General features: G+C 37.7%; 1 protein-coding gene and 1 long non-coding RNA gene across 2 annotated transcripts; one reads left to right on the forward strand and one right to left on the reverse strand.

The window, feature by feature from the left end:
• Positions 1–3,168: 3,168 nt before the first annotated feature.
• On the reverse strand, positions 3,169–17,869 carry OXA1L (OXA1L mitochondrial inner membrane insertase). Its single transcript, XM_085044859.1, has 7 exons — positions 17,789–17,869; positions 17,579–17,675; positions 17,387–17,470; positions 14,821–15,018; positions 10,504–10,647; positions 7,424–7,509; positions 3,169–3,500 (listed from the first exon to the last, which is right to left on the reverse strand). The coding sequence occupies exons 1-7, from the start codon at positions 17,867–17,869 to the stop codon at positions 3,273–3,275; spliced, it is 918 nt and encodes a 305-aa protein (XP_084900985.1). The 3' UTR covers positions 3,169–3,272.
• Positions 17,869–23,216, forward strand: LOC146423344 (uncharacterized). The gene is made up of 3 exons (XR_014847578.1): positions 17,869–17,933; positions 20,062–20,109; positions 23,048–23,216. It is a non-coding gene; the product is annotated as an uncharacterized LOC146423344 (long non-coding RNA).
• The last annotated feature ends 285 nt before the right edge of the window (positions 23,217–23,501 follow it).

Here is a 23,501-nt window from a genome sequence, read left to right on the forward strand (position 1 = left end):
TTTCACCCAAAACTCCCAATTTTCCCCCTAAAATTCCCAATTTTTCACCCAAAATTCCCAAATTTTTACCCAAAATTCCCGAGTTTTTACCCAGAATTCCCAATTTTTACCAAAATTCCCAAATTTTTACCCAAAATTCCCGAGTTTTTACCCAGAATTCCCAATTTTTACCAAAATTCCCATTTTTTCCCCCAAAATTCCCAATTTTCCCCCAAAACTCCCAATTTTTCACCCAAAATTCCCAATTTTTCCCCAAAATTCCCAATTTTTCCCACAAAATTCCCAATTTTTCCCCCAAATTCCCATTTTTTCACCCAAAATTCCCATTTTCCACCCAAAATTCCCAAGTTTTTCCCCCAAATTCCCTTTTTTTTTCCCAAAAACTCCCCAAAAGTTTGAAGTTAAAATTCCCCATTTTTTTAGCCCAAAATCCTCATTTTTTCACCTAAAATCTCCATTTTTTTGGCTAAAATTCCCATTTTTTTCACCCAAAAATCCCATTTCCCCCAAAATCTCATTTCTTCTCCAAAATCCTAATTTTTCTCCCTAAAATCCACATTTTTCACCTAAAATCCTCATTTTTTCCACCTAAAATCCTCATTTTTTCACCTAGAAACTCCATTTTTTTTCCTAAAATTCACATTTTTTCACCCAAAATTCCCAAATTTTTCCCCAAATCTAATTCCCCAAAAATCTCCCATTTTCCCCTCCAAAATCCTCATTTTTTCTCTCTAAAATCCTCATTTTTTCACCTAAAATCCTCATTTTTTCACCCAAAAATTCCCATTTTTTCACCCAAAAATCTCTTTTTCCCTCCAAAATCCTAATTTTTCTCCCTAAAATGCTCATTTTCTCTCCTAAAATCCACATTTTTCGACATAAAAACTCCATTTTTTCACCTAAAATCTCCATTTTTTCACCTAAAATCTTCATTTTTTCACCTAAAATCCTCATTTTTTCACCTAGAAACTACATTTTTTTGGCTAAAATTCCCATTTTTTCACCCAAAACTCCCATTTCTCTGAAATCTCATTTCTCCTCCAAAATCCTAATTTTATCTCTCTAAAATTCCCTTTTTTCAGTGTAAAATCCTCATTTTTTTGCCATAAAATGTCCTTTTTTTCACCTAAAATCCTCATTTTTTCACCTACAAACTCCATTTTTTTGCTAAAATTCCCATTTTTTCACCCAAAATCCCCATTTTTTCACCCAAAAATCTCTTTTTCCCTCCAAAATCCTAATTTTTCTCCCTAAAATTCTCATTTTCTCTCCTAAAATCCTCATTTTTTCTCCTAAAATCTTCTTTTTTCAACATAAAAACTCCATTTTTTTTCACCTAAAATCTTCATGTTTTGGGCTAAAATTCCCATTTTTACACCCAAAATCCAAAAGTTTCCCTCATATCTAAATCCCCAAAAATCTCCCATTTTCCCCTTGAAAATCCTCATTTTCTCTCCTAAAATCCACATTTTTCACCATAAAATCTTCATTTTTTCATCTAAAAACATCATTTTTTCACCTAAAATCCTCATTTTTTCACCTAAAATCTCCATTTTTTCCCATAAAATCTTCATTTTTTCACCTAAAATCCTCATTTTTTCGCCATAAAATCTCCATTTTTTCACCTAAAATCCTCATTTTTTCACCTAAAATCTCCATTTTTTCACCTAAAATCCCCAATTTTTCACCTAAAATCCTCATTTTTTCACCCAAAATCTCCATTTTTTCACCCAAAAATCTCTTTTTCCCTCCAAAATCCTAATTTTTCTCCCTAAAATCCTCATTTTCTCTCCTAAAATCCACATTTTTCGCCATAAAAACTCTATTTTTTCACCTAAAATCCTCATTTTTTCACCATGAAATCTTCATTTTTTCACCTAAAATCTCTTTTTACCTCCAAAATCCTAATTTTTCTCCCTAAAATCCACATTTTTGTCTCCTAAAATCCACATTTTTCACCATAAAATCTTCATTTTTTCATCTAAAATTCTCATTTTTTCCCCTAAAATCCTCATTTTTTCACCTAAAATCCTCATTTTTTCATCCAAAATCTCCATTTTTTCACCATAAAATCTTCATTTTTTTCACCTACAATCTCCATTTTTTCACCCAAAATCTTCATTTTTTCGCCATAAAAACTTCATTTTTTCACCTAAAATCCACATTTTTCGCCATAAAATCTCCATTTTTTCACCTAAAATCCTCATTTTTTCACCATAAAATCTTCATTTTTTCACCTAAAATCTTCATTTTTTCTCCCTAAAATCTTCATTTTCTCTCCTAAAATCCACATTTTTCGCCTAAAATCTCCATTTTTTCACCTAAAATCCTCATTTTTTCACCTAAAATCTCCAATTTTTCACCTAAAATCTTCATTTTTTCACCTAAAATCCTCATTTTTTCACCTAAAATCCTCATTTTTTCACCTAAAATCTCCATTTTTTCACCTAAAATCCTCTTTTTTTCACCTACAAACTCCATTTTTTTTGCTAAAATCCCCAATTTTTTTCCCAAAATGCCCTTTTTTCGCCCCAAACCTCGAGGACCATCCATGTGGAGGCAGTGACAAGGACAGGCAGGACGTAGAAAGGATCAGGAGCAGCCAAATTGGGGAATTCCCAACCCAAAATTGCCCTTTTTTTCCCCCCAAAATTTTCCTCTTTTTCCCCAAAATTCCCATTTTTTCTAGAAAGTCATTTTTCACCCGAATTCCCAATTTTTTTCCCCAAAAATTCCCAAATTTTTTCCCTCAAAATTCCCATTTTTCTTCTAAAATCCCCAATTTTTCACCTAAAATCCTCATTTTTTCACCCAAAATCTCCATTTTTTCACCCAAAAATCTCCATTTTTTCACCCAAAATCTCCATTTTTTCACCCAAAATCTCCATTTTTTCACCCAAAATCTCTTTTTCCCTCCAAAATCCTAATTTTTTTCCCTAAAATCCACAATTTTCTCTCCTAAAATCCACATTTTTCGCCATAAAATCCTCATTTTTTCACCTAAAATCTTCATTTTTTCACCTAAAATCTTCATTTTTTCGCCATAAAATCTCCATTTTTTCACCTAAAATCTTCATTTTTTCACCTAAAATCTTCATTTTTTTCACCTAAAATCTCCATTTTTTCGCCATAAAATCTCCATTTTTTCACCTAAAATCTCCATTTTTTGCCATAAAATCCTCATTTTTTCACCTAAAATCCTCATTTTTTCACCTAAAATCCTCATTTTTTCACCTAAAAACTCCATTTTTTCACCTAAAATCCTCATTTTTTCACCTACAAACTCCATTTTTTTTTCCCCAGAAGCCCCAAAATGCCCTTTTTTGGCCCCAAACCTCGAGGACCATCCACGTGGAGGCAGTGACAAGGACAGGCAGGATGTAGAAAGGATCAGGAGCAGCTAAATTGCCAAACCAGGCGAATCCTCCCTGCAGCAATCCCGGCACTGGGGCTGCAGCCATGCCCTGCAGGGCCAGGAAAAAAGAGACAAACAGGGGGGTCTGGGACCCCCAAAATCAGCCAAAAACTGGGGAAAAAACTGGGGAAAGTTTGGGGGAAAATTGGGATTTTTTGGGATTTTTTTTCAATTTTTTTGGGATTTTTTTTGGATTTTTTTACACGTTTTTCTGATATTTTTGGGAATTTTTAAGGAGATTTTTGGCGTCTGTGAGTCCCAGAATTAGCCAAAAACTCAGGAAAAAACTGGGGAAAGTTTGGGGGAAAATTGGGAATTTTTGGGGATTTTTTTCGATTTTTTTTTTATTTTTTTCAGATTTTTTTTGGATTTTTTTTGAATTTTTTAACGCATTTTTCATTTTTTTTGGGGGAATTTTTAAGGAGATTTTTGGTGTCTGTGACCCCAAAATTAGCCAAAAACTTGGGAAAAATTTGGGGAAAAATTGGGGAAAAATTGGGATTTTTTGGGGATTTTTTGGGGATTTTTTTGGGATTTTTTTTGGATTTTTTTACGCATTTTTCAGATTTTTTGAGGAATTTTTAAGGAGATTTTTGGTGTCTGGGACTCCCAAAATTAGCCAAAAACTCAGGAAAAACTGGGGAAAGTTTGAGAAAATTGGATTTTTTGGGGATTTTGGGATTTTTTTCGATTTTTTTCAATTTTTTTGGATTTTTTTCCATTTTTTTACGCATTTTTCAGATTTTTTTGGGAATTTTTAAGGAGATTTTTGGTGTCTGTGACCCCAAAATTAGCCAAAAACTCGGGAAAAAACTGGGGAAAGTTTGGGGGAAAATTGGGATTTTTTGGGGATTTTTTCCATTTTTTTTTTTTAATTTATTTTTGAATTTTTTTCAGATTTTTTATTGTTTTTTGGGAATTTTTAAATGGAATTTTTGATGTGTACAACTCCCAGAATTACCAAAACTTGGGAAAAACTGGGGAAAGTTTGGGGGAAAATTGGGAATTTTGGGGATTTGATTTTTTAATTTTGAATTTTTTGGTTTTTTTTTTTTAATTTTTTGGAGTTTTTAAGGATTTTTTGGGAGTTTTTTAATGGGATTTTTGGTGCCTCAAAATTTCCCAAAAAAACCCCAAAATTTCCCAAAAATTTCCCCAAAAAACCGAAATTTTCCCCAAAAAACCCAAAAACTTCCCCAAAAAACCCCAAATTTCCCCAAAACCACCAAAATTTCTCCAAAATTTCTCCAAAAACCCCAAAATTTCCCAAAAATCCCCCAAAAATTTCCCCAAAAACCCCTAAATTTGTCTAAAAACCACAAAAATTTTCCCAAAAAACCCAAAATTTCCCCCAAATTTTCCCAGAATTCTCTAGAATTCTCCAGAATTTTCCAGATTCACATTTTTTCACCCAAAAATTCTATTTTTTCACCCAAAAAAATCCCATTTTTTTCTCCAAAAATTCCTTTTTTTTTCTCGTTTTTCCTCCCAAAAATCCCATTTTTTCCCCAGAATTTCCCAGAATTTCCCCAAATTTCCCAGAACTTTCCCAGAATTTTTCCAGAATTCTCTAGAATTCTCCAGAATTTTCCAGATTCGCATTTTTTTACCTAAAAACTTCATTTTTTTACCCAAAAAAATCTCATTTTTTCTCCAAAAATTCCCTCTTTTTTCTCACTTTTCCTCCTAAAATCCCATTTTTTCCCAAAATTTCCAGGAATTTTCCACAATTTTCAAGAATTTTTCCAGAATTCTCTAGAATTCTCCAGAGTTTTCTGGATTCACATTTTTTCACCCAAAAATCCCATTTTTTCCTCAAAAAACTCGATTTTTTTTTCTCGTTTTTCCTCCCAAAAATCCCATATTTTTTCCCCAAAATTTTCCAGAATTTTCCAAAATTTCCCAGAATTTCCCCAAATTTCCCAGAATTTTTCCAGAATTCTCTAGAATTCTCCGGAATTTTCCAGATTCGCATTTTTTTACCTAAAAACTTCATTTTTTTACCCAAAAAAATCCCATTTTTTCTCCAAAAATTCCCTCTTTTTTCTCACTTTTCCTCCTAAAAATCCCATTTTTTCCTCAAAAATTTCCAGGAATTTTCCACAATTTTCAAGAATTTTTCCAGAATTCTCTAGAATTCTCCAGAGTTTTCTGGATTCACATTTTTTCACCCAAAAATCCCATTTTTTCCTCAAAAAATTCAATTTTTTTTCTCGTTTTTCCTCCTAAAAATCCCATTTTTTCCCCAAAATTTTCCAGAATTTTCCAAAATTTCCCAGAATTTCCCCAAATTTCCCAGGATTTTCCCAGAATTCTCTAGAATTCTCCAGAATTTTCCAGATTCACATTTTTTCCCTTAAAAACTTCATTTTTTCATCCAAAAATCCCATTTTTTCTCCAAAAATTCCCTTTTTTTTCTCATTTTTCCTACCAAAAATCCCATTTTTTCCCCAAAAATTTCCAAAATTTCCCAGAATTCTCCAGAGTTTTCTGGATTCACATTTTTTCACCCAAAAATCCCATTTTTTCTCAAAAAATTCCATTTTTTTTCTCGTTTTTCCTCTTAAAAATCCCTTTTTTTCCCCAAAAATTTCCGAAATTTCCCGGAATTTTCCGGAATTTCCCAGAATTCTCCCAGAATTTCCCTAAATTTCCCAGAATTTCCCCAAATTTTCCCAGAATTTTTCCAGAATTCTCTAGAATTCTCCGGAATTTTCCGGCTTCACATTTTTTCACCTAAAACTTCCATTTTTTCTCCAAAAATTCAATTTTTTTCCTCATTTTTCCTCCTAAAAATCCAATTTTTTCCCAAAAAATTTCCAGAATTTTCCAAAATTTTCCCAGAATTCTCTAGAATTCTCCAGACTTTTCCGGATTCACATTTTTCACCTAAAATTTTATTTTTTCACCTAAAATTCTCTTTTCACCCAAAAATCCCATTTTTCTCCAAAAATTCAATTTTTTTACCTCATTTTTCCTCCAGAAAATCCCATTTTTTCCCCAAAAATTTCCAAGATTTCCCGGAATTCTCCAGAATTTTCCCAGAATTTCCCAGAATTCTCTAGAATTCTCCAGAATTTTCCAGATTCACATTTTTTCCCTTAAAAACTTCATTTTTTCATCCAAAAACTCCATTTTTTCTCCAAAAATTCCCTTTTTTTTCTCATTTTTCCTCCTAAAAATCCCATTTTTTCCCGAAAAATTTCCAAAATTTCCCGGAATTCTCCAGAATTTCCCAGAATTCTCCAGAATTCTCCAGAATTTTCCAGATTCACATTTTTTCACCTAAAAATTTTATTTTTTCACCCAAAAAAATCCCATTTTTTCTCAAAAAATCCAATTTTTTTCCTCATTTTTCTCCTAAAAATTTTATTTTTTTCCCTTAAAAACTCCATTTTTTCACCCAAAAATCCCTTTTTTTTCTCCAAAAGTTCAATTTTTTTATCTCATTTTTCCTCCTAAAAAATCCCATTTTTTCCCCAAAAATTTCCAGGAATTTCTCAGAATTTCCCCAAATTTCCCAGAATTCTCTGGAATTTCCCAGAATTTCCCAAAATTTTCCCAGAATTTCCCCAAATTTCCCAGAATTTTTCCAGAATTCTCCAGAATTCTCCGGAATTTTCCAGATTGACACTTTTTCACCTAAAAACTTCATTTTTTTACCCAAAAAACTCCATTTTTTCTCCAAAAATTCGGGTTTTTTCTTCGTTTCTCTTCCCAAAAATCCCATTTTTTCCCCAAAATTTCCCGAAATTTCCCGGAATTCTCCGGAACTCTCCGGAATTTTCCAGATTCACATTTTTCCACCCAAAAATTCTATTTTTTCACCCAAAAAAATCCCCTTTCTTCCCCAAAAATTCCATTTTTTTTCTCGTTTTTTGTCCCAAAAATCACATTTTTTCCCTTAAAAACTCCATTTTTTCACCCAAAAATCCCTTTTTTTTCTCAAAAAATTTGATTTTTTACCTCATTTTTCCCCCAAAATCTCCGGAATTTCCCGGAGCTCACCTGCACCAGCGGCACCAGGAAGCCGCGCAGCGGGTTGACGTCGTGCCGCCGTTGGTAGGAAGCCAGCGCCGAGTACGCCGCGGCCACTGAGGGGTTAAAAAGGGGGCGGGGCTTGCTCAGGCCACGCCCCCAATCCCCAGGCCACGCCCCCAACTCCCAAGCCACGCCCCTTTCCTCGTTTTTTTTCATTTTTTCCCCATTTATTGATCTTTTTTCCCACCTTTTTCCCCCAAATTTTCCCCCAAAACACCCCAAATTTCAGGCCACGCCCCCAACTCCCCAAGCCACGCCCCCAACTCCCAAGCCACGCCCCTTCCTCTCACTTTTTTTACCCATTTTTTTCTGGATTTTTTCACTTTTTTCCCCATTTTTTCCACCATTTAAACCCAAATTTTCCCCCAAAACTCCCCAAATTTCAGGCCACGCCCCCAAGTCCCCAAGCCACGCCCTTCCTCTCATTTTTACCCATTTTCTCTTTTTTTCCGCTTTTTTTCCCATTTTTTTCACCATTTTCCCCCAAATTTTCCCCCAAAACACCCCAAATTTCAGGCCACGCCCCCAACTCCCAAGCCACGCCCCCAATTCCTAGGCCACACCCATTTGAAACCTTTTTTCCCCCATATTTTTCTGCATTTTTTCACTTTTTTCCCCCATTTTTTTCTGGATTTTTTTTGCTTTTTTCCCATTTTTTTCCCCATTTCTCCCCAAATTTTCCCCCAAAACACCCCCAATTCCAGCCACGCCCCAACTCCCAAGCCACGCCCCCTTTCCTCTTTTTTTTCACCATTTCCCCATTTTTTGACCTTTTTTCCCACCATTTTCACCCAAATTTTCCCCCAAAACACCCCAAATTTCAGGCCACGCCCCCAACTCCCCAAGCCACGCCCCCACCCAAGCCACGCCCCTTCCTCTCACTTTTTTACCCATTTTTTCTCTTTTTTTCACTTTTTTCCCCATTTTTTCCACCATTTAAACCCAAATTTTCCCCCCAAACTCCCCAAATTTTAGGCCACGCCCCCAACTCCCAAGCCACGCCCCTTCCTCTCACTTTTTTACCCTTTTTTTCTCTTTTTTTCCGCTTTTTTTCCCCATTTTTTTCCACCATTTTCCCCCCAAAACTCCCCAAATTCCCAGGCCACGCCCCCAACTCCCAGGCCACGCCCAAAATTCCCAAGCCACGCCCCTTTCTTTCATTTTTTCCCCAGTTTTTTGAACTTTTTTCCTAATTTTTTTCCCAATTTTTCCACTTTTCCCCCCAAATTTTCCCCTTTTTCCCCCCAAACCTCCCCAAATCTACAGGCCACGCCCACCGCCGGCCACACCCACCCAAGCCACGCCCCTTTCCCTCATTTTCCCCATTTTTTTCCTCAATTTTTTCCAATTTCTTCCAATTTCTTTCTGAATTTTTTTCCTATCTTCCCCCCAAACTTTTACCCCAAACCTCCCCAAATTTCAGGCCACGCCCCCAATTCCCCAAGCCACGCCCCTAACTCCCAAGCCACGCTCCTTCCTCTCATTTTTTTCCTCATTTTTTCCCCATTTTTTCACCATTTTCCCCCAAATTTTCCCCCAAAACACCCCAAATTTCAGGCCACGCCCCCAATTCCCCAAGCCACGCCCCTTCCTCTCTTTTTTTCCTCATTTTTTCCCCATTTTTTCCCCAAATTTTCCCCCAAATTCCCAAGCCACGCCCCCAACTCCCAAGCCACGCCCCTTCTCTTTTTTTCATTTTTCCCATTTGACCTTTTTTCCCACCTTTTTCCCCCAAATTTTCCCCCAAAACACCCCAAATTTCAGGCCACGCCCCCAAGTCCCCAAGCCACGCCCCTTCCTCTCTTCTTTTCCTCATTTTTTCCCCAAATTTTCCCCCAAAACACCCCAAATCCCAAGCCATGCCCCTTTTCTCTCCTCCTTTTTTATATCCTTTTTTCAGCTTTTTTTCCCATTTTTTTCACCATTTTCACCCAAATTTTCCCCCAAAACTCCCCAAATTTCAGGCCACGCCCCCAATCCCCAGGCCACGCCCCTTTCACCAGGCCACGCCCCTTTCTCTCGCTTTTTTACCCATTTTTTTCTCTTTTTTTCCCACTTTTTTTCCCTTTTTTTTTTCACCATTTTCCCCCAAATTTTCCCCCAAAACACCCCAAATTTCAGGCCACGCCCCCAACTCCCCAAGCCACGCCCCTTTCTCTCCTTTTTTTACCCATTTTTTTCTGGATTTTTTCACTTTTTTCCCCATTTTTTTCCACCATTTTCCCCCAAATTTTCCCCCAAAACTCCCCAAATTTTAGGCCACGCCCCCAACTCCCAAGCCACGCCCCTTCCTCTCACTTTTTTACCCTTTTTTTCTCTTTTTTTCTGCTTTTTTTCCCATTTTTTTCACCATTTTCCCCCAAAACTCCCCAAATTTTAGGCCACGCCCCCAATTCCCCAAGCCACGCCCCTTCCTCTCATTTTTTCCCCATTTTTTCCTCCTTTTTTTCACTTTTCTCCCCCAAATTTTCACCTTTTTCCACCAAAACCTCCCCCAATTTCCAGGCCACGCCCTCCTTGGCCACGCCCACTCAAGCCACGCCCCCTTGCCTCAGTTCCCCCTTTTTTTCCTCATTTTTTTCCCAATTTTTTCACCATTTTTCCCAATTTTTTCACCATTTTTCCACCTTTTCTCCCCCAAATTTCCCCCAAACCTCCCCAGATTTTCAGGCCACGCCCTCCTCAGCTACGCCCACTCAAGCCACGCCCCCTTTTCCTCATTTTTCCCATTTTTCCTCAATTTTTTCCTAATTTTTTTTCCAATTTTTTCACCTTTTTTCATCACTTTTTCCCATTTTTTTCCCCATTTTCCCCCAAATTTTCACCCAAACCTCCCCAAATCCCAAGCCACGCCCCTTTCTCTCCTTTCCCTCCATTTTTCCCCCAATTTTTTCTTAACTTTTCCTCCTTTTTTTCACCTTTTTTCCCAAATTTTTCCCCATTTTTTCCCAATTTTTTCCCCATTTTTCCACCTTTTCTCCCCCAAATTTTCCCCCCAAACCTCCCCAAATTTTCAGGCCACGCCCCTTCCCCGAGGCCACGCCCACCCTGGTTGGGATCCGCCCCCCTCCTGGCCTCAGCCAATCGCTGGGAGAGTTTCTGGAGGTGGGGGAGGTGCAGGGAGAGCCGCGCGGCTTCGCGTTGGCCGCGGAGGACCAGCGGGAGGAGGAGGATTCTGGCGCCAACCGTGCCTGGAAATGACAAAATTTGGGAAAATTTTAAGGATTTTGGGAAAATTTGGGTGAAAAGGCAAAAAACGGCGTGAAAATTGACCCAAAAATGGCGAAATTATGGCGAAAAATGTGAATTTTGGGGTCGAAAAACAAAGAACCAAAAACCAACTTTGAGCAAAAACCACCAAAATTTGACCCAAAAAACCCCAAATTTTGACCTGAAAAACCCCAAAGTTTGAACTCAAAAAAACCCAAAATTTGACACAAAAAATGCAAAATTTGAGCCAAAAAACCCCAAAATTTGACCAAAAAACACCAAAATTTGATACAAAAACCTCAAAATTTGACTCAAAAAACCACAAAAGTTTGATCCAAAAAACCACAAAACTTGAGCCAAAAGAATCCAAAATTTGAATCCAAAAAAACCCAAAATTTGACCCAAAAAATCCAAAATTTGACCCAAAATAACCCAAAATTTGGGAGAACCAGAGGGAGGAGAAGAATATTGGCACCAACTGTGCCTGGAAAGGAGGAAATTTGGGAAAATTTTAAAGATTTTGGGAAAATTTGGGTGAAAATGCAAAAAATTCCATGAAAATCGGAGGAAAAATGGCGAAATTAGGGCGAAAAATGTGAATTTTGGGGTCGAAAAACGAACAAATTTGAGCAAAAACCACCAAAGTTTGACCCAAAAAACCCCAAATTTTGACCTGAAAAACCCCAAAATTTGAATCCAAAAAAACCCAAAATTTGACCCAAAAATCCCCAAATTTTGACCTGAAAAAATCCCAAAGTTTGACCCAAAAAACCCCAAAATTCGACTCAAAAACCCCTAAAGTTTGAACTCAAGAAACCCCAAAATTTGACCCAAAAAACCTCAAAATTTGACTCCAAAAACCTCCCAAAGTTTGACCCAAAAACTCCCAAAATTTGACCCAAAAACCCCCAAAATTTGACTCCAAAAACCCACAAAATTGGAGCCAAAAGAATCTGAAATTTGACTCAAAAAATCCCCAAAATTTGACCCAAAAAATCCCCAAAATTTGGGAGAACCAGGGGGAGGAGGAGAATTCTGGCGCCAACTGTGCCTGGAAAGGAGGAAATTTGGGAAAATTTTAAAGATTTTGGGGAAAATTTGGGTGAAAAGGCAAAAAACGGCGTGAAAATTGACCCAAAAATGGCGAAATTATGGCGAAAAATGTGAAATTTTGGGGTCGAAAAATGTCAAATTTGAACCTAAAAACTGCAAAGTTTGATGGGAAAACCAACAAAATTTGACCCAAAAAAACCCCAAAATTTTGACCTGAAAAATCCCCAAAGTTTGAACCCAAAAATCCCCAGAATTTGACTCAAAAACCCCTAAAGTTTGAACTCAAGAAACCCCAAAATTTGACCCAAAAAACCCCAAAATTTGACTCCAAAAACTCCCAAAGTTTGACTCAAAAAACCCACAAAATTGGAGCCAAAAGAATCCAAAATTTGACCCAAAATAACCCAAAATTTGGGAGAACCAGAGAGAGGAGGAGAATTCTGGCGCCAACTGGGCCTGGAAATGACAAAATTTGGGAAAATTTTAAGGATTTTGGGAAAATTTGGGTGAAAATGCAAAAAATTCCATGAAAATTGGAGGAAAAATGGCGAAATTAGGGCGAAAAATGTGAATTTTGGGGTTGAAAAATCACAAATTTGAACCTAAAAACTTCAACGTTTGATGCAAAAACCACCAAAATTTGACCCAAAAAACCCCTAAAGTTTGAACTCAAGAAACCCCAAAATTTGACCCAAAAAACCCCAAAATTTGACTCCAAAAACTCCCTAAGTTTGACTCAAAAAACCCCAAAATTTGACTCCAAAAACTCCCAAAATTGAACTCAAAAAACCCACAAAATTGGAGCCAAAAGAACCCAAAATTTGACCCAAAATAACCCAAAATTTGGGAGAACCAAAGGGAGAAGAATAATTCTGGCGCCAACTGTGCCTGGAAAGGAGGAAATTTGGGAAAATTTTAAAGATTTTGGGAAAATTTGGGTGAAAATGCAAAAAATTCCGTGAAAATCGGAGCAGAAATGGCGAAATTAGGGCGAAAAATGTGAATTTTGGGGTCGAAAAATGTCAAATTTGAACCTAAAAACTGCAAAGTTTGATGCAAAAACCAGCAAAATTTGACTCAAAAAACTCCCAAATTTTGACCTGAAAAATCCCCTAAGTTTGAACCCAAAAATCCCCAGAATTTGACTCAAAAACCCCTAAAGTTTGAACTCAAGAAACCCCAAAATTTGACCCAAAAAACCCCAAAATTTGACTCCAAAAACTCCCAAAATTTGACCCAAAAACTCCCAAAATTTGACCCAAAAACCCCAAAACTTGACTCCAAAAACTCCCAAAATTTGACTCAAAAAACCCACAAAATTGGAGCCAAAAGAATCCAAAATTTGACCCAAAATAACCCAAAATTTGGGAGAACCAGAGAGTGGAGAAGAATTTTGGCACCAACTGTGCCTGGAAAGGAGGAAATTTGGGAAAATTTTAAAGATTTTGGGAAAATTTGGGTGAAAATGCAAAAAATTCCGTGAAAATCGGAGCAGAAATGGCGAAATTAGGGTGAAAAACATGAATTTTGGGGTCGAAAAATCACAAATTTGAACCTAAAAACTTCAACGTTTGATGCAAAAACCAGCAAAATTTGACCCAAAAAAGTCCCAAATTTGACCCAAAAAAACCCTCAAAATTTGATCTTAAAGGACTTCAAAGCTTGGCCCCAAAAAGATCCAAAATTTGGCACCAAAACCCCAAAATTTGGCACCAAAACCCCCAAAATTTGGCACAAAAACCCCCAAAATTTGAGTCAAAAAACTCCCAAAATTTGAGTCAAAAAACTCCCAAAATTTGAGTCAAAAACCCCCAAAATTGGGAGGCTGAAAACGATAAAATTAATAATATTTCATCAAAATTTCTAAAATTTCAGGAAAATTTGGGTGAAAACACAAAAATCCCTTAAAACTACCCGAAATCACCAAATTTCGCCCCAAAAATCCCAATTTTTTCCCCAAACCACCTCAAAATTCCCCCAAATTCCTCCCAAAATTCCCCTAAAAGTCCCAAATTTTTCTCGAATTTCCCCAAATCCTCCCAAAATCCCAAATTTTTCTCCTAAAAACCAAAAAAATCCTTTAAAGATCCCTTAAAAATAAGAGTCCCAAAAATCACCAAATTTTCCCCAAAAAATTCCCAAATTTTCCCCCAAAAAATTCCCAAATTTTTCCCAAAATTCCAAATTTTCTCCCTAAAACCAAAAAACCCTTAAGAATAAAAAAAAATCCCCCAAATCACCAAATTTTGCCCCAAAAATCCCAAATTTCGCTCTAAAAATCCCCAATTTTCTCCAAAAAATCCCCAATTTTTCCCAAAATTCCCAAATTTCCCCCAAAAATCCCAAATTCTCCCAAATTGCATCCCAAAATCCCAAATTTTCTCCTTGAAATCTGAAAAAATCCTTCAAAATTGCTTAAAAATAAACCAAAAAAAATCCCTAAAACCACCAAAATTTACCCCCAAAAAATCCCAAATTTCGCCCCAACCCAAACCCAAACCAAAAGTCCCAAATTTTTCCCCAAATTCCCAAAATCCCAAATTTTCTCCCTGAAACAAAAAAAATCCCTTAAAATCCCTTAAAAATCAAAGAACAATCCCCAAAATCACCAAATTTTGCCCCAAAAATCCCAAATTTTCCCCCAAAAATTCCCAAATTTTCCCAAAATTCCCAAATTTCATCCCAAAATCCCAAATTTTCCCCTAAACTCCAAAAATATCCTCCAAAGATCCCTAAAAAATTTCACAAAAATCCATTAAAAATCAAAAAAAAAATCCCCAAAATCCCCAAATTTCTCCCCAAAAATCCCAATTTTTCTCTGAATTTTAATCTAAAATTTCCAAAATACCAAATTTCCCCCAAATTAAAAAAAATACCAAAGAAAATGCAAAGAAAATCCAAAAAAAATCCCCAAAATCACCAAATTTCACCCCAAATTTTCCCAAAAACCCAAAAAAAAACCAAAAAAAATCCAAAAATACCTTTATAAAAATCCCCAAAATGCCCAAATTTTGCCCCAAAAATCCCAATTTTTTTCCCAAAAATTCCCAAAAAATTCCCAAAAAATCCCAAATTTTCCCAAAATCCCCCAAATTTCCCACCTGCAGCGATGGCTCCCCACCAGGGCAATCCCAGCTCCAGGTGCAGAACTTCCAGAAGGTTCTGGATGATTCCAACTGGGCTGAATCCTCCCAAGCCCAAATCCGCCAACCTTTGGGGAATTTCGGGAGGAATTTGGGGAATTTCGGGAAGATTTTGGGGAATTTGGGGGATTGGGGTGGGGAGGAGGGGGGAGGAGGCTGAGGGGGAAAAATGGGGGAAAAAGGGGAAAAAAAGGGGAAAAAAAGTGAATTTTAGGAAGAGAAAAGGAGAAATTAGAGGTGAAAATAAGCAAAGTTTGACCCAAAGAAATGAGATGTGAAGTGAAAAAAAAAATCCCCAAAATTTGGATCCAAAACCTGCAAAGTTTCAACCCAAAACCCCCAAAAATCCCAAAAATTTCGACCCAAAATTTCGACCCAAAAGTCCCAAAAATTTAGACCCAAAATCCCAAAATTTTGACCCAAAAAACTCCAAGATTTCAACCCAGAATCCTAAAAATTTGGACCCAAAAAGCCCCAAAATTTGAACCCAAAAACTCCAAAATTTGGACCCAAAAACTGCAAAATTTCAACCCAAAATCCTAAAAATTTGGACCCAAAACCCTCAAACTTTGACGCATAAAACTTCCAAAATTTGGACCCAAAATCCCCAAAATTTCAACCCAAAAAACCCCAAAATTTAAACCCAAAAAACCCCAAAAAATCCAACCCAAAACCTCCAAAATTTGGACCCGAAAAGCCCCAAAATTTGACCCCAAAATCCCCAAATTGACCCCAAAACCCCCAAAATTTGACACAAATCCCCCAAATTTTCACCCCAAAACCTCCAAAAAGTGATCCCAGACCCAGATTTCCCTCACAAAACCCCAAATTTCACCCAAAATCCCCCAAATTTCACCCAAAATCCCCCAAATTTTCCCCAAATTCCCCTCACGTGCCCTCCGCTGCTCGCCTCAGAAATCCCCAAGTTTGACCCAAAAAACTCCCAAATTTGACCCCAAAAATCCCAAAATTCGACACAAAACCCCAAAATTTTCACCCCAAATCCCCCAAAATTTCATCCCAGACCCAAATTTCCCTGGTGAAACTCGAAATTTCACCCAAAATCCCCCAAATTTCACCCAAAATCTCCCAATTTCCCTCACCTGCCGCTCACCGCTCCATTCAAAACCCCCAAATTTGGACCCAAAATCCCCAAATTTCATCCCAAAAACCCCAAAATTCACCCCAAAATCCCTCAATTATCACCCCAAAACTCCCAAAAAGTGATCCCAGACCCAAATTTCCCTCACGAAACCCCAAATTTCACCCCAAATTTCACCCAAAATCTCCCAGATTCCCTCACCTGCCGCTCGCCGCTCCATTCAAAACCCCCGAATTTGACCCCAAAATCGCCAAATTTCACCCCAAAACTCCCAAAACTCACCCCAAAATCCCTCAATTTTCACCCCAAAACCCCCAAAAAGTGACCCCAGACCCAAATTTCCCTCACGAAACCCCAAATTTCACCCAAAATCCCACAAATTTCCCCAAATTCTCACCTGCCCTCCGCTCCCCTCAGAAACTCCCAAATTTGACCCGAAATCCCCAAATTTGACCCCAAAACTCCCAAAATTCGACCCAAAATGCCCCAAATTTTCACCCCAAATCCCCCCAACCCCCCCAAATTGTCCAACAAACCCCCAAATTTCCCCAAAATCTCCAAATTCCCCCAAATTCCCCAAAATTTCCCCCAATTCCCCTCACCTGCCGCTCGCCGCTCCCCTCAGAAACCCCAAATTTGACACCAAAATCCCCACATTTCATCCCAAAACCCCCCAAAATTCACCCCAGAACCCCCAAAATTTCATCCCAGACCCAAATTTCCCTCATGAAACCCCAAATTTCACCCAAAATCTCCCAAATTCCCCCTCACCTGCGCTCCGCCACTCGCCGCACCATTCAAAACCCCCAAATTTCACCCCAAAACCACCCCAAAACCCTACCCACCCCAAAATCCCCAAATTCCACCCAAATCCCCCCAATTCCCCTCACCTGCCGCTCACCGCACCATTCAAACCCCAAATTTGACCCCAAAACCCCCAAATTTCACCCCAAACCCCAAATTCGACCCAAAACCCCCAAATCTCCCCCAAAATCCTCCCAAATCCCCCAAATGTCCCCAAAATCCCAAAATTCCCCAAATCCCAAATTCCCCCCAATTCCCTCACCTGCCGTGCGCCGCTCGCCGCTCCATTCAAAACCCCAAATTTCACCCCAAAATCCACAAATTTCACCCCAAAACCCCCAAATTTCGACCCAAATCCCCAAATTCTCACCCCAACTCCCCCAAATTTTCCGACGAACTCCCAAATTTCCCCAAAATCTCCAAATTCCCAAGTCCCCAAATTCCCCCTAATTTGCCCCAATTCCCCGCACCTGCCGCTCGCCGCTCCATTCAAAAACCCAAATTTGACCCCAAAACTCCCAAATTTGACCCCAAAACTCCCAAAATTCGACACAAAATCCCCAAATTCTCTCCCCAAAATCCTCAAAATCCCCTAAAATCCCCCCAATTCCCCCTCACCTGCGCCGCGCCGCTCGCTATCCCGCGGCCGGCCTGCCTGAGGCCCAGCGGAGCTCCGCAGCACCAAACCGAACCGCGAAACCTCTGCGGGCCGAAAAACCGGGGGGGGTTTGTGACGTCACCGCCTCGCCGTGACGTCATCACCGCCCCCCTGACGTCATGAACCCGTTAATTAACCCCAATTAGCCTCACCGGAGCCCTCAGGGCGAGGAGAAGCCGCGGAGTCGCCGCCGCCGCCATCATGGCGGCCTGAGGGCTGAGGGGAGGAAGGGGAGGCGTGGCTTAGCCCCTGAGGGAGGAGCCCGCCAAAACCGCGGCTTCTGATTGGTCAATTCCCAGCGCGGGCTGCCCTCAAATGGGCGTGGCTAGGGGGAGGCGGGAAGTGAATCAACCAATCAGAACGCTGTTAGGTTGGGCGCATGCGCAATAAGGAGGGCAACGCGCCGAGAACGCCATATTTAGTGAGGGCAAAAGTAAGGGCATGCCGTCATCGAAGCCACGCCCACTCCCCCTCAGGATTCGCCGCCATCTTGGATTCGCCGCTGAGGTAATTCGGGGGGCGACCGGATAAAACCCAAAAAAACCCCAAAAAACCCGAAAAAAAAACCCCAAAATCAGCCCGAAATCACCTCAAAATCACCCCGAAACGACCCTAAATTTCTGAGGGGAGCGAGGGGTGAAAAGCTGTAAAAGCGAATGGGAGATTAATCGGAAATAATCTCAATTTTGTGGCTTCCAGGTTCTGAAATAACTCCGGAAATTTGGGTTAAAGAGGCGCAAAGATTCTCCGAAAAATCGCGAAATTTGGTAAAGTTTGCGGGATTTGGAGAAATTTCAGGTTTGCTAAAGAAATCTAAATGTGGGGGGTCTGAGAAATCTCAAAAAAACCCCAAAATCTCCCTAAATTTGGGGGTTTTGGGGACTTGAGAGTCCCGAAATCGCTTTGAATTTTGGGGCTTTGAAGAGGTTTCAAGATTCTCGAAAAATCCTTAAAATAACCCTAAATTTTTTCTGAATTTTGGGGTTTTAGAGGCTTCAAAAAAACCCAAATTTCCCCAATTTTTGGGGAAATTAAAGAACCCAAAATGCCCAAAATTTCCCAATTTTTTTTTTTTTTAATTTAAGGACCCAAAATGCCCAAAATTTCCCAATTTTTTTGGAATTTAAGGACCCAAAATGCCCCAAAATTTCCCCTAATTTTTGGGAATTAAGAAACCCAAATTCCCCTCAAATTTTAGGGTCAAAATTCACCCAAAAAATTATCCTAAATTTTCCCTAATTGAATTTTGGGATCTTAGATTTAAAAAAATCCCCAAAATTATCCCCAAAACTCCTCAAATTCCCCAAAATTCCTAAAAAATCACCCAAAATCCTCTCAAAATATCCAAATTTTCATAAAATTTCCCTGAAATTTCCTCAAAATCACCCAAAATTCCCTCAAGATCCAAAAATTTTCACAAAGTTTCCCTAAATTTCCTCAAAATCCTCCAAAATTTTCACAAAATTTCCACAAATTCCCTCAAAATTCCCCAAAATTCCCTCAAAATATCCAAAATTTTTAAAAAAAATCTCTTAAATTCTCCCAAAATATCCAAAATTTTCACAAAATCCTCCAAAAATCTCTCAAAATCCTCCAAAATTTTCACAAAATTTCCCCAAATTTCTCTTAAAATTTTCAAAATTTTCACCAAAAATCCCCAAAATTTTCACTAAATCCCCAAAATTTCCTCAAAATCTTCCAAATTCCTCTCAAAATTCCCTAAAATTTTCACAAAAATCCTCCAAATTCCCTCAAAATACCCAAAATTTTCACAAAATTTCCCTAAATTTCCTCCAAATCCCCAAATTTTCTCAAAATTTCCAGAAATCCTCTAAAATCTCCCAAAATTTTTGCAAAATTCCCAAAAATTTTCACAAAATCCTCCAAAATCCCTCAAAATGCCTCAAACTTTCACTAAATTTCCCCAAATTCCTCGTAAAATTTTCAAAATTTTCACCAAAAATCCACAAAATTTTCACTAAATCCCCAAAATTTCCTCAAAATCTTCCAAATTCCTCTCAAAATTCCCTAAAATTTTCACAAAAATCCTCCAAATTCCCTCAAAATACCCAAAATTTTCACAAAATTTCCCTAAATTTCCTCCAAATCCTCCAAATTTTCTCAAAATTTCCAGAAATCCTCTAAAATCTCCCAAAATTTTTGCAAAATTCCCCAAAATTTTCACAAAATCCTCCAAAATCCCTCAAAATGCCTCAAATTTTCACTAAATTTCCCCAAATTCCTCGTAAAATTTTCAAAATTTTCACCAAAAATCCACAAAATTTTCACTAAATCCCCAAAATTTCCTCTAAATCTTCCAAATTCCTCTCAAAATTCCCCAAATTCCTCTTAAAATTTTCAACATTTTCACAAAATCTCCCGAATTCCCCAAAATTTTCACAAAATCCTCAAAAATTTTCCCAAAATTTCCCCAAATTCCCTCCAAATCACCCAAAATTCCCTCAAAATATCCAAAATTTTCACGAAATCTCCCAAATTCTTCTTAAAGTTTTCACCAAAAATCCCCAAAATTGCCTCAAAAATTCCCCAAATTCTACTCAAAATTCCCCAAATTTTCACAAAATTCCCCAAATTCTCTCAAAATCCCCCAAAATTCTCTTTTTTCTCCCCTCAGGTGATGTCAGATCCTCCCAAAAATGACCCAAATCTGGCGACTCTGCAGGTGAGACCAAAAAATACCCCAAAATTCCCAAAAAAAAACCCCAAAATTCCCACAAAATCTCCCAAAATCTCACAAAAACCCCCCAAATTCCCACAAATAAACCCCAAATTCCTTAAAAATCCCCAAAAATTCCACAAAAAAACCCCCAAAATCTCCCAAAAACCCCAAATCTCCCAAAAAACCCCAAATTCCCCCCCAAACCCCAAAAATTTCCCCAAAATTCCTTGAAAAAAACCAAAATTCCTCTAAAAAACCCAAAATTCCCCCAGAAGACTTCAAAATTCCCCCCAAAAACAACAAAAAACTCCAAAATTCCTCCAAAAAACCCCAAAATTCCCCAAAAAAACCCATAAAGTCCTTAAAAAACCCCAAATTGCTCCAAAAAATCCCAAAATTCCCCAAAAAAAACCCCAAAATTCCTCAAAAAATCCCAAAATTTCCCCAAAAATCCCCAAAATTCCTCCAAAAATCTCCCAAAATTCCCCCAAAAGCCCCAAAATTTCCCAAAAATTCCTCTTAAAAACCCCAATATTCCCCCAAAAAATCCCAAAATCCCCAAAAACCCCAAAATTCCCCCAAAACCCCCAAAAAACTCCTAAATTCCCCCAGAAAACTTCAAAATTCCCCCAAAAATCCCCAAAATTCCTCAAAAAAACCCCAAAACACCCAAAATACCCACAAAATCTCCCAAAAAAACCCAAAATTCCTCCAAAAACCCCAAAATTCCTCCAAAAACCCCAAAATTCCCATAAAATCTCCCTAAAAACCCCAAAATTCCTCCAAAAAACCCCCAAATTCCTCCAGAAAACCCCAAAATTTTCCCCAAAATCCCCCAAAATTTTCCCCTAAAAACTCAATAATCTCCCAAAAATCATCAAAAAATCACAAAAAAAATCACCTAAAATTGCAATGAAATCACAAAAAATCACCCAAAAGTTCCCCAAAAATCACAAAAAATCCCCAAAAGAATTCCCAAAAAAATCCCCCAAAAAATCCCAAAAAAAATCCCCCAAAAATCACGAAAAATTGCAATAAAATCACAAAAAAATCCCAAAAAATTCCTTAAAAAAATTCCCAAAAATCACAAAAATATCCCTAAAAAACCCTCAAAAATCCCCAAAAAATCCCCAAAAATCACCAAAAAATCACCAAAAAATCATAAAAAAATCACCAAAAAATGCAATAAAAGCCACAAAAAATTCCCCAAAAAATTCCCCGAAAAATTCCCCGAAAAATTCCCAAAAAATCCCCAAAAAATCCCAAAAAATTCCCCGAAAATTCTCCAAAAAATCCCTAAAAATCGCCAAAAATTTCCCAAAAATTACAAAAAATCCTTAAAAACAAAATCACAAAAAATTTCAAAAATTCACAAAATCCCCAAAATCAGCAAAAAATTCCCAAAAATCCCAAAAATTCTCCAAAAAATCCCCAAAATATACAAAAAATTCCCCAAAAATCACCAAAAAAATCCCCAAAATTCCAAAAAAAATCCCCAAAATTCAATAAAATAAAAATCCAAAAAATTCTTAAAATTCCCCAAAAAATTCCCAAAAAAATCCCCAAAAAATCCTCCAAAATTCCCAAAAAATTCCCCAAAATTCCCCAAAAAATCCCCAAAAATTCCCACAAAAAATTCCCCAAAAATCCTCCAAAATTCCCCAAAAAATCCCCAAAAAATCCCCAAAAAATCCCCAAAAATTCCCCAAAAAATCCCCAAAAATTCCCCAAAAAATCCCCAAAAATTCCCCAAAAATCCCCAAAAATTCCCCAAAAAATTCCCCAAAAAATTCCCCAAAAAATCCCCAAAAATTCCCCAAAAATCCTCAAAATTCCCCAAAAAATCCTCAAAAAATCCCCAAAAAATCCTCAAAAATTCCCCAAAAATCACAAAAATTCCCCAAAAAATTCCCCAAAAAATCCCCAAAAATTCCCCAAAAAATTCCCCAAAAAATCCCCAAAAATTCCCAAAAAATCCCCAAAAATTCCCCAAAAAATTCCCCAAAAAATCCCCAAAAAATCCCCAAAAATTCCCCAAAAAATCCCCAAAAATTCCCCAAAAAATCCCCAAAAATCCTCCAAAAATCCCCAAAAAATCCCCAAAATCCCCAAAAATCACCAAAATTGCAATAAAATCACAAAAATCACAAAAATCCCCAAAAATCACAAAAATCCCCAAAATCCCCAAAATCCCCAAAAATTTCCCCAAAATCCTAAACCCCAAAAATTCCCCAAAATTCCAAAAATCCCAAAATCACAAAATCCCAAAAATCCCCAAATCCCCCAAAAATTCCCAAAAATCCCCAAAAAATCCCCAAAAATTCACAAAAAATCACCAAAAATTCACAGAAAAATCACCCAAAATTCCCCCAAAAATCCCAAAAAAATCCCCAAAAAATTCCGAATAATCACCAAAAAATCTCCCAAAAATCCCCCAAAAATCCCCAAAAAATCACTTCAAAAAAATTCAAAATTTATTTTGGTTTTTTTTCCTCCTCCCTGCTGACGTCACTCATTTGCATATCCGGAAATAAATTTTCCCAAAAACAAAAATCAAAAAAAATTCCCAAAAAATCACCAAAAAACTCACAAAAAATCCGAAAAAAATCTGAAAAAAATCACCAAAAAATCCCAAAAAAATCACCAAAAAATCAGCAAAAAATATACAAAAAATCTCCAAAAAATCACCAAAAAATCCCAAAAAATCCTAAAAAATTCCCCCAAAAATAAAAAAACACCCCAAAAATCACCAAAAAATCCCTAAAAAAATCACCGAAAAATTCTCAAGAAATCCTCAAAAATTCCCCAAAAAATGCCAAAAAATCACCAAAAAATCCCCAAAAATCCCCAAAAAATCCCCAAAAAATCCCAAAAAAATCCCCCAAAATCCCCCAAAATTCCAATTTTTTCCCAAATTTCCCCTTTTTCTCCCCAACCTCAGGCCCTGCGCTGCTCCCTGGAGAGCTCCCTGCGGAATTTCCCCTCCCAGGTGGATTTTCCCCAAATTCCCCCAATTTTGGGCTTAAATTTGGCGCCAAACCTGAAGCTGAAGGTGGTGGATGGAAAAAAACTCCTCAGGGACAACCTGGAGTGGGTGAGAAAAACGGGATTTTGGGAAAATTGGGGATTTTTGGGGGGAAAAATGGGGGTTTTGGGGCCAAAAAATGCAGAAAAAATGGAAATTTTGGGGGAAAAAATGAGAGTTTTGAGGCAAAATATGGGGAAAAAATGGGAATTTTGGGAGGGAAATTGGGGAAAAATTGGGGATTTTGGGGGAAAAATGAGAATTTTGGGGAAAAAAAGGGAATTTGGGGGAAAAATGGAAAAAATTGGGGGTAGAAATGGGGAAAAAATGGGGAAAAAATGAGAGAAAATGGGGAAAAATGGGGATTTGG

The sequence above is a fragment of the Lichenostomus cassidix genome, unplaced genomic scaffold (genome assembly GCF_008360975.1).
Source record: "Lichenostomus cassidix isolate B80296 unplaced genomic scaffold, HeHo_3.0 HiC_scaffold_455, whole genome shotgun sequence".
Lineage (NCBI taxonomy): Eukaryota > Metazoa > Chordata > Aves > Passeriformes > Meliphagidae > Lichenostomus > Lichenostomus cassidix.

Excerpts from the sequence above, each read along its gene's own strand:
- OXA1L (XM_085044859.1), bottom strand. The coding sequence starts at position 17,869 with ATGCCCTTACTTTTGCCCTCACTAAATATGGCGTTCTCGGCGCGTTGC. Across the intron at positions 17,676-17,788 it reads CATGCGCCCAACCTAACAGC|GGGCTAAGCCACGCCTCCCC; the intron begins GTTCTGATTGGT and ends CTCCTCCCTCAG. Across the intron at positions 7,510-10,503 it reads GGGGGCGGATCCCAACCAGG|TGGCCGCGGCGTACTCGGCG; the intron begins GTGGGCGTGGCC and ends TTAACCCCTCAG.